Source organism: Leptonotus elevatus, chromosome 18, assembly GCF_054856555.1.
Source record: "Leptonotus elevatus isolate MCC_2025b chromosome 18, RoL_Lele_1.0, whole genome shotgun sequence".
Classification (NCBI taxonomy): domain Eukaryota; kingdom Metazoa; phylum Chordata; class Actinopteri; order Syngnathiformes; family Syngnathidae; genus Leptonotus; species Leptonotus elevatus.
The window spans coordinates 17,237,878-17,248,086 of NC_141256.1; the positions used below are offsets into that span (position 1 = coordinate 17,237,878).

A 10,209-nucleotide genomic window follows, 5' to 3' on the forward strand; every position below is an offset into this window, starting at 1 on the left:
GATGAGAACTTTGATTCGATCGGGCTTTTTAAATGTGCGCATGCGCGGGGACGGCGGCGCTTCAAGCACTCCTTCGACGCGAACAAATTCAAGCGCGACAACTTTGGCCAACTTTGCCGACTTGGACTTGAGCTTCTTTCGTGACCTCCGCCAGGGTGAGTCCCGAACGCACAGTTTGTTTCTAAAGTCATTTCAAAACAAAGACTTGGCAAACGAAAATGCGGTTGTCGACGATGTTTGCCGTCAGTCAACACGGAAATCAGGAAGTGTTGAACTTTTGTCGCTTTGCGTCAAAAGTTCAAGCTGGAACTTGTCAGCCAAAAGTTTACACAAGGTGTGACCGCGCACAGAACAAGAACCAGAAGATCGTTGAAACGTGTCTGACGTGGAAAATGTGGCAATTTGGCCAAGTTGAAATCAACTTTAGCATCTTTTCGAAACAATGCTCGATGACGTCAGTAAACTGGTTTCGTCAGTCGACTTGATGACGACAGAGTACCTGCGGTCCACGGTTCCCGTGGCAGGCCAGGACGGGACGCCCATTACCATGGCAACCGCATCTCGCTGGTCGGTGAGGTGGGCGTGGCCAAAACTTAAGATCATCTCCATTGACACGATCGAACTTGTGTTCGAACAGGTGAGGCCTGAAGGAAGCTGGAGTTCTTTTGCTGACGTTCAAGTCGAGCTTAGTTGATGTGGAAGGCGCGTTGGGTTCAAGTTGGCTTGAACTTAAAGGTCATGAAGTCAACAAAAGTTTTTTGCACACTTAATGGCAACCGAAACGAATGTCGTCAGTCGGTGTTGTTGTTGTGGAGCGGCGGGCGGGTGGCGGCGAAGGCGGCCGCCGGCATCCCTCACAATGCACAATGGACGCCAGTGTGTCGAGAGAACGCGTGTCTGTGTGCGCACAAAATCAATGGTTGGATTCCTTTCTGTCACTCTTCCAGTCTCCCCGGCAACCCGCCGACGATGACACTTGTATGTGTTTACATGTTTTGATGTTAAGGTGAGTTCCAAATGCAAATGGCACTCGATCTTGGCAGCAAGCCAACGTCCGGCAGGCGGCGGCGTCTCACGGCGACTTTGCGTCTAATTGGATCAGCGTCAGGCGGACACTTAGTCTTCCATCTGCTTCCCGCTCGCCTCTCCGACCGCCCTGACGGTAAGAAAAGCACACCAAAACGTCGCCGTCCCGCTCATTTTTTTTTGATTTTTACGCTTGCCGCGTTGCTCGTGTGACCCGCGTGACCTTCCGCGGCGTCTCGTCTCGTCCCTGCCTGCACCTGATTTGCATCTGGAGATGGAAAAGTTACAGTCGGAGCTTCCACATGTTGCTTTTGAATTCTCAAAATGCAAATATTTGCTCACTGGGCTGAAGTGGATTTTTGTCAAGTACCGTACTTGAGTTTTTGTCCGTCGGTCGGTCAGCATGGATTGAATGGGAGGCAGATAATCTCAGGACATGAGCAGACTCTTAGTCGCCATGGAAACCGGCCCATAAGTGGGTTAAGTCACACCAAGCTCCTTCTGCAGGACGACGTGCATGTCGGCGCCCCCCAGTGGTGTGGAGTCTAACCGGCGAATAGACGTTGTGCGCTTGAGGATGCCCTCTGTGGCAAGGGATTCCTCAGGGCACACTTCCGGGCCTCCAAATGTTTTCATTTGCATAGCCGGCATTTTTTTGGGTGCTATTATGTTTTTTCTTTCTTCTTTCCATGAAAACAAAATTAATATCTACCGAAGAGTATTGCATTCACTTGGAAAAAAAAGTCCTGTTTTTCTGACAATTTTTTTTGAGGCGTTTTGTTTTTTGTGTATTTTTTTTTTTTACTGGATTTTTTTTTCTGTCATAAAAAAAACAGGAGGAAAAATTGTTGCAGACTTGCTAATGGCGGGCACTTTCCCGCATGCAATACGCTTCTGTAGAAACTTAACTGTTAGCTTACTAAAATCATGCCAATCGATTGACATGTTCGTATACGGAGCCAGCAAGTCATATAGTTAGCGAGTCTCCAACAATCAGAGTTCAGAGGTAAAAAATAAATAAAAATAACGGAGTAAAACAAAATAATAATAAAAAGCAATTGAAAAAAAAATTGTCAGAAAAACAGGAGTGGTTTTTTTCCCTTTCAAGTGAATGCAATTCGCTTCCATAAATATCTGTCTTAACCGTAAATGAAACTCTTTTGATCCTACTGTGGGTCAACAACAGGGGGCGCCAGTGAGCCTTCTCCATCAGCCTGATCCCCTCGCTGTCCTCGGGTCGGACCATCCCAAGCCCAGTGCCGGACAAACGCGATCCATGTGACTAGAAGGGGCGGAGCCAGCCCACAAGACGTCACCTGACCGCCGTCATGGCGCTGACGTACCTGGACCGCGTGGTCTCGGAGATCATCGAGACCGAGAGGACGTACGTGCGAGACCTGCGGATGATCGTGGAGGTGAGCGACGTGAGGATGTTTGGATTTGGGGGATTTCAACGCCATTGATTCCTGTCCGGTTCCGTTAGGACTACCTGGCGCATATCATCGACCAAGCGGATCTGAGCATCCGTCCGGACCAGGTGTGCTTCCTCTTCGGGAACATCGAGGACATTTACGAGTTCAACAGGTGAGGACGGACGAAAGGCGGGACTGGCTTGTCGTCGTCTTACGCCGCGTTTTTTGTCGTGGGTCAGCGAGCTGCTTCAGGATCTGGACCTGTGCCAGCGTGACGCGGTGGGGGTGGCCAGGTGCTTCGTGATCAAGGTGAGTCTCGCTGCTTGTTTCTTTTCGTCCCCTCGCCGACGTGAACGACGTGAATGTCAAACGTGTGCTGGGTTTTCTTTCAGAGCGCCGACTTTGACATCTACACTCAGTACTGCACCAATTACCCAAAGTGAGTCCACCCTCCGTGCCCGTGTTGACCTTTGACCCTGCGCTGACCCGTCCGCTCGCTTACAGCTCGGTGGCGGCGCTGACGGACTGCATGCAAGACAAGAATCTGGCCGTCTTCTTCCGGGAGCGGCAGGCCACCTTGAAGCGACCTCTGCCTTTGGGCTCCTACCTGCTCAAACCCGTCCAGAGGATCCTCAAGTACCACTTGCTGCTACAGGTGACGGCACGCGTGTCCTCGCACAGCCGCTGTGGCGCCGCGGGAACCTCAATGTGTTTGTCTTTAGGAAATCGCCAAGCACTTTGACCCCGAGGAGGAAGGTTACGAGATGGTGGACGAGGCCATCGACACCATGACGGGCGTGGCCTGGTACATCAACGACATGAAGCGAAAACACGAGCACGCCGTCAGACTGCAGGTCAGGCGGGGATAAACGGACACATTTTCCCCAGCAGGGGGGAGCAGAGGGGAGGAGGGACGAAAGGCAAGAGCGCGGCGGCCATTTTGCCACTTGCTTCCGACTGAAAATGACATCACAGCTGCTCAGGTAACAACCAATCGCAGCTCGCCTGCTTTCTGAAGCTGAACCACGATTGGTCATTATCTGAGCCCTGATTGGCAAAATGGCCGCCGCTTGAGTTGCCTCCGCAAATACATTATTCATCAGAAAGCCGTGTTTCGACTCATAAAACATTTTGACATGAACATTTTTGAGATGACTTCCACTTTAAAAAAAAGACAACGAGAAAAAAACCCTAGTTAGCCTCAAGGACATCTTTAATGGCCTATGAGTCTGTTCTAAAAATAGCTCACCAATGATGGGACACTGTGACTTACTGAGAAGAATTAAAACACAACTTTCTTTCTTTCTTTCTGTCCTTATTTCCGTCTTTGTCTTTTTGTGTTTCTCTTATCTTTCTTCTTTCCTTCCTTTGTTTCTTCTTTCATCTTTTTTTCTCTCTTTCGCTCGCTTTCGTCTTCTCTTTCCTTCTGTCTCTTTCTTTGTCTTTCTGTCTTTTTGTTTCTCTCATCTTTCTTTCTTCCTTTCCTTTCCTAAGTCATCCCGCAGCGGCGTTTGTCTCCATGCGGGCCTCCGTGTTTACTGACTTTGTCGCCCGCATGCGCTGATGAAGGTTCAAATTCCGACGAGTCCGACGACTCCCGCGCGTGTTTTCATCACACGGCCGATCTTGTCTTCTTGCAACGCCGCCACTCGATCCCACGTGGTCTCCCATTTGTCTCTGGACTCGCCGTCTGTGCTTTTGCAGGAAGTGCAGTCTCTGCTGCTGAACTGGAAAGGTCCGGACCTGACCACGTACGGCGAGCTGGTCCTGGAGGGCACATTTAAGGTCCAGCGGGCCAAGAACGAGCGCACGCTCTTCCTGTTGGAGCGCGTGCTGCTCATCAGCAAACGGCGCGGCGAGCACTTCGTCTACAAGGCGCACATCTCGGTGAGCTCGACGCGCCGGCCAATCGGTGCCGAGATGTGAAATGCGAAGGCCCGGCGACTCGCTGGGCCGCGCCCCTTAATGAGACACCCAACCAAAACGGAATGTGCCTGCTTGTGTCAGTGCTCCACGTTGATGCTGATCGAGAGCACCAAAGACATCCTGAGCTTCAGCGTGACGCACTACAAGCAACCCAAGCAGCCGCACACCGTGCAGGTCAGCTGGCGCCGTCAGCGGGGGGCGGGGCTTCACCGCATCACCGCATCACCTGACCGCCCGCCCGTCGCCCTATTTCTCAGGCCAAGACTGTGGAGGAGAGGAAGATGTGGGCCCAGCACATCAAACGCGTCATTCTGGAAAACCACCACGCCATCATCCCGCAGAAGGTCGCGACCTCCTTCAACGCCGCCGTCCGCCTTCACGCTCGCCACGCTTCGATGCAACGTCAACAAAGTTCTCCCGTTGTGTGTTACAGGCCAAAGACACCATCTTGAATTCCAGATGTGAGTTGAGCTCCTTTGACGTGGTAAGTTGAGATAACGTGGCTGATGTCGCCCCCTGTAGATCCTCGCAGGTATCGCTACTGTCCTGACCGGCTCAAAAAAGTCCCTTCCTGTCCGCCGGGCGACTTTCCGCGTCCGCGCTCGGCAGGTAAGCGCACACGCGCGTGTAGGACGCGATCAGTGACGGATGAGCGATGTCATGCTTGATGTCGACATTTCAGTTTCAGGCGTGAACGAGGTCATTGAGCGGAACTCCGAAGGTAAAAAAAAAGCCTTTTGTTGTTTATTGATCATATGCGTCGCCATCATCGCATCGTCATCGGCTTGTTGTTGTTTGCAGAACAAGTGGACGTCGTCTTCAAGGTAAGAAGCACGTGAAACTCGTGGAAAGGTCAAATTTGAATTGTTGACAACAGAACGAAACTCCGCAATATCAACTCGTTTGCTGCCAGACCACTTCAATTGGGTTTTTGACGTCTATTGCCGTCATTGGCACTGAATGAGTTATGGACTGATAGTTTTCCTCATTAAAATACAAAGTACAACAATATTTGTAATTTTTTGTGTGGGCGGTGGCTGGAACAGATTCATGGCGAGTGTTTTGAGTTGCGAGCGTAGTGGCAGAATGTATTTAGCTCGTATCTCAAGGCTCCACTGCGCATCTCGCCTTGGTGTGGAATTGTAATGACTGAAATATTGTCGAGGGTAAATTGGGCTGACGTTTCGGCGGCAGTTTGAGAGTGCAAGTTTTTACGAGGTCAAAGGTCAGGTCTTTCCGCAGCTTTCCGACGATGACGGCGAAAGTGAGGCCGACGTTAGCTCGTCGCCCGACTTTGCTAGCTCGGTGCTGGGCGCCCTATCTTGCTGGCGCTACGTGGTGAGTGCGGCTCTCCAACCTGAGCCAACGTGTGCCAATTTAACAACGTAACAAACACGCTAAATGCTACACCGCTAATGTTGGCCGCTAACTGGACCTTGGCAATTTGATATTTTTTAACTTTAGCATCTAATTGCTAAAAGTCATTTCGATCCATTGTTCATGTAATCAGCAGATAAGCAACTGACATTTGGCCTTCCATCTACGTGCTACGCTAGGCTAGCAGTGTGTGCTGAGTCTCTGCCAAGCTAAGCTAAGCGCGATAGCCACATGAGAAGATTTCATCAAAATGACCGTTAAAATCTCTGCTCGGATTGGCAACCTCGACTTGTGGACCGACCGAGTTACTCAAAATCTTCCCTCCTCTCAAATCAATGCAAAGCTAAGCTAACAACAGTGTAGCCTCGGCGCTAAAGGAGGCTAACCCCGCCTCCATTCTTGTTCTGAGGGCTGATTTGCTGATGTGCGAGTCTTCGCGTCATGTGACTTGAGACGTGCTTATCTAAAACTTGTGGACTGACCTTATGACTTGCTTGACCCGAGTCTTGACTTGACTTGGGATCTAATTGCGACTTGCACAAACGTGACTTACTCTCTCCCCACCTTTGCTGATTGTTGTTGTTGAGTGATCGATGATTGCATTCAAAGATGAATTGAGATGCGGAACGTGGGCGGATTTTGGAGAGTTCCAGTTGAGAGCTTTTTTGTGTTTCGGGAGTTTTGAGGCAGTCACGGCAACTAATGAACTCATCGACTTGTTGAAGGAGACGGACAGGAGTGACGTTTCCCTCAACGATTCCAACGAAGAAAGTGGCCTCGGTGAGGAGGAGGAGTCAGGAGGACCCGAAGCAGCTTGTGAGCAGGTCAGTTCAAGTCCAAGCGAAATCTCCAATGTCCAGCAGAGGTGGGAGGAAGTCTCAAGTCTTCGCCTTCAGTTTCAAGCCGGGTCTAAATTTCGCTGGCAAAAAATCAAGCAAGTCCATTTATTATTTATTTAACAAAACAAAACAAATAGATTTATTTTTCATGTAAACGAACAAGACTTGCTAAGCCACGTAGAAGAAAAGTCTTGAATACGTTTCAGCCAAAAAAGGTCCAAGTCGTAAGATTGCCAACTTCAGTCTGACCAACTGACGTCACTCACATCCGATGTTCCGGCTTTCGCTTGACTCCTCCCGTCACGCGCTTCAAGGAATTCCGTCTTTTCCTTTGCAGATGTCCGCAGAAAAGGAAGCGTTGGCTTCTCTACTCCCTCCTGAGTCCCGCCCGCCGTCTGAGCCAGCCGCGTCGAAGGACCTGAAACCGGCCCGGCACCCCACGGAGGAGCCGGCGCCCGCCACCCCTGAGTCGCAATCCAAACCCGGAAGCAGCGGCGAATCATCTGAAGATGAGGACGGCGACAAGGAAGCGGACGGGAACGGCAGCATCCTCCCTTCGTCCGTCTTGGACAAAGCGGGCGCCATCGCTCAGCACTTCAGCAGCGTGAAGCGAGGCGCCGCGGTCTCAGATGACGTCTGCTCGCCGGCGGCTTCGCCGCGGTTACTCGTCGCGGGCGGCGGCCGACTCAGTTTCAGCGGCAGGCATGCCGGACCTGGACCGCCGTCGCCGCTCAACAGCGTCGGCTCGGATCTCGGCGAACCCGACCGGATGCTCTTGTCTCCTCGGGGCAACGCTGACTCCGATGAGGAACGAGGGGGCCTGCGCAGACGAGACTCGAACCTCTCCAGCAGGGACCAACTTCTCATTGGGAAGATCAAGACTTACTATGAGAACTCAGAGAACCAGAATGCCGTCTTCGGCCTCCAGCGCAGGGAGAGCCTGACGTACATCACGGCAGGCCTCGTGAAAACCTCGATCAGCCGCCTCAACAGCATCCCTGACCAGGTCGACCCCGCGCCCGCCAATGTGGAGTCACGTTCACTGCCGCCAAATCCCAAGGGCCTGATGGTCTCCACTGATTCTACGGCCGGTCAAAAGGCCACTCAGGGAAACGCAGATCCGAAAGATTCTGGGTTGAGCGCCAAAGGGTTCTCCGGGTCTGGACCGCAGAAGCAACAGAATGCAGAGGATGACGAGTTCCAACCGTCCAGCGAAATGCTCAAAGTCTGGCAGGTGATGGAGCAGCAGCTCGGTGGCACTTCCTGCCTTTCTGACGTCGCAAACGGAAGACTTCAAGAGGATCGAGCCCAGTCGGACCTGGACCCCATTTCAGAGGAGACCGCCCTGGTTTCACGCCTCAGGCCAAAGCCCGGCGGCGTCACCCGTGAAGGAAGTCTGACCCTTCCGCCCCGTGTCCACAGAGATCAGCTTCTTCACGGTGCCCAACTTGGGACGCAAACTCCAGACGAGTACGCAAATCTGCCGGGGGACAAAGTGGACAGCAAAGTCCGCCATCTCGCTCGGCAGTACAGCCAGCGCATCAAAAGCGCCAAACCGCTCGGCAGGCAGCAAAATTGCGCAAACCTGACGTTTAAGAAGACTTTGTCGTGTGTGCTGGAGGAAAGCCCGCTCGGTGGTAAGAAAAGCTTTGGGCTTTGCTTCGCTCCCGTGTCAACCTATGGAACAGGGTTCACCAATTCCGGTCCTCGAGGTCCGGAGTCCTGCAAGTTTTGAGATGTTTTCGCCCACGAGCACACCTGATTCATATCGTCGGCTCATCAGCATTCCTGATAACGATCCTGATCTCATCAAGTGTTGATAAGATCAGGTGTTGGTAGGCGGAAACATCTAAAACCTGCAGGACTCTGGACATCGAGGACCGGAATTGGTCAACCCTGCTGTAGAACATTACCGTGGGATAGTTACCATTTGAAAAATTGCAATTAGCATATCTACAAAGGTGGCTCACGTTTCTTAGCATCATTGATTGCGTGCTCCAATTGTTTTGCAGGTCCCGGTCCAACAGTGGAGCAGGTGCCGTCGCAGAGTTCCGAGCCTGCCGGCGTCTCTCCGGGTCGCATTCGATCTCGCAGTCCCGTTGGCGCTCTTCCCGAAGGCTTTCACTGGCCCGACGTGCGAGAACTGCGGTCCAAGTACTCGGACCAGAGCGCAGCGGGCCGTAGCTCATATTTTGCGGAGCAGGTGTTCGACGTGGCGTCGAGGCGGCGTTCCTTGAATGACGCCCCGCCTCGCCGGTCCTACGCCACCTGGAGCGCCGGCTACTTTAAATCCCGCAAGGGGCTTCACAGAGCTCGTTCTCTGGAACCTTGGCACAGCGCGACCCGAGAGCAGTGGGCCGCTTACGGTGGCGGTAATCCAATCACGACCCAGGTACCGCAAGAGAAGCTCCCCCTGCAGCACCTCTTTGACACGGGGAAGCTTTCGCCAGAACCAGAACCAGAACCAGGAGCAGCTGACGACGACGATGCTTACGTGGAGATCCGATCGCCGACGAGCAGGGAGAAGATTTCCATCTTGGCCGTCATGGACCGCTGCCGGGCCTACCAAGAGTCGGATGAGTACAAACAGAGAAGCCAGTCGGCCAAGTCTCAAGACAGCTTGAAGACCACCTCGTCCTCGGGAGACCACTTCCAAACTGCCGATGACCATGTTCAAACTTTGTCCGCCAGAAACCAAATCCAGGCGGCCGGAAAGCAAAACTTGGTGAAAAGTCTCCGAGAAAAGTTCCAGAAGCTCAACTCCTAAAACCGCTCAAGCAGAAAATGAAAATTCTGATGTAATGTGCCGCAGCATTATTACACTAGTGCGCTGAATTGTTCATGTACTAGGACACACTTTGTCCTCAGATGATTAGGTGCACTAGTGGAACGACTCGGGTGCACTCATAACATTCTTACCACTATAGTGCCACTTTTGGCTTACTTGTACAGAATTAACCACTAGTAGTAAACCACTTCGCTGAACTTGTAACACTACTGGGCTCAACTAGTAGGCATTTGTCATGCACTAGTAGCAAACTTATCAAGGATATCCAGTTTGAGGTCCATGTACTGTCCTCACTAGTAGGACACTTCATGTTACTAGTGAGACAAAACTGCACTAATTGACATCTGTGTGCTACTAGTGAAGTGCTAGATGAACTAGTAGATCATGTAGAGGTCAATTTGTGCATTGTTTGCCTTACTAGTAACATGTTGTCAACAAGTAGTTCTACTCGTGCTTGTACGTAACAATTCAGTGCACTAGTAGGATAAATCTGTCAGTGGGTAAATTTATTTCGGAATGGAAACTAGCAGGCTAAATAAATGCTCCAACGTCATGACGATATGTGTGACTGGAGGCCAAAATGGCCTCGTCTCCATGGCAACAGCAAACAAGTACATTAACGTCCATTTACGGTCATGACTTTTATTTTCTTATGCAAATTAGTATTTTTATACTGATAGAATAGATTAGTTTGGGTAATATTCATAGGTCATTACTACATGACGTCATCATCATTATGTTATTTATGTCAACTGTACAGCACTAAATATTTATTTGACAAATAAAACACTGACTTGCTTCTACAAATGCCAATGACTTCACTCAACCTCATGCACGCGCT

At 51.2% G+C, this 10,209-nt stretch overlaps 1 protein-coding gene across 3 annotated transcripts; it reads left to right on the forward strand.

Moving 5' to 3' along the window:
- The first annotated feature begins 24 nt into the window (after positions 1-24).
- Positions 25-10,181, forward strand: LOC147158981 (pleckstrin homology domain-containing family G member 3-like). 3 transcript variants are annotated; one of them, XM_086061639.1, is made up of 19 exons: positions 27-155; positions 1,007-1,162; positions 2,213-2,441; positions 2,510-2,610; positions 2,678-2,747; positions 2,831-2,877; positions 2,943-3,093; positions 3,161-3,292; positions 4,143-4,325; positions 4,446-4,538; positions 4,622-4,708; positions 4,798-4,825; positions 4,887-4,973; positions 5,047-5,085; positions 5,166-5,188; positions 5,607-5,702; positions 6,467-6,565; positions 6,918-8,217; positions 8,593-10,181. In XM_086061639.1, the coding sequence occupies exons 3-19, from the start codon at positions 2,355-2,357 to the stop codon at positions 9,345-9,347; spliced, it is 3,378 nt and encodes a 1,125-aa protein (XP_085917765.1). In that variant the 5' UTR covers positions 27-155; positions 1,007-1,162; positions 2,213-2,354; the 3' UTR covers positions 9,348-10,181. The 3 variants fall into 3 exon arrangements, with proteins under 3 accessions (XP_085917764.1, XP_085917766.1, XP_085917765.1); XM_086061638.1 differs by lacking the exon at positions 1,007-1,162 and having other exon boundaries at positions 25-155; XM_086061640.1 differs by lacking the exons at positions 1,007-1,162; positions 5,607-5,702 and having other exon boundaries at positions 25-155.
- The last annotated feature ends 28 nt before the right edge of the window (positions 10,182-10,209 follow it).

Excerpts from the sequence above, each read along its gene's own strand:
- LOC147158981 (XM_086061638.1), top strand. The coding sequence starts at position 2,355 with ATGGCGCTGACGTACCTGGACCGCGTGGTCTCGGAGATCATCGAGACC. Across the intron at positions 4,326-4,445 it reads TCTACAAGGCGCACATCTCG|TGCTCCACGTTGATGCTGAT; the intron begins GTGAGCTCGACG and ends TGCTTGTGTCAG. Across the intron at positions 4,539-4,621 it reads AGCAGCCGCACACCGTGCAG|GCCAAGACTGTGGAGGAGAG; the intron begins GTCAGCTGGCGC and ends CCTATTTCTCAG.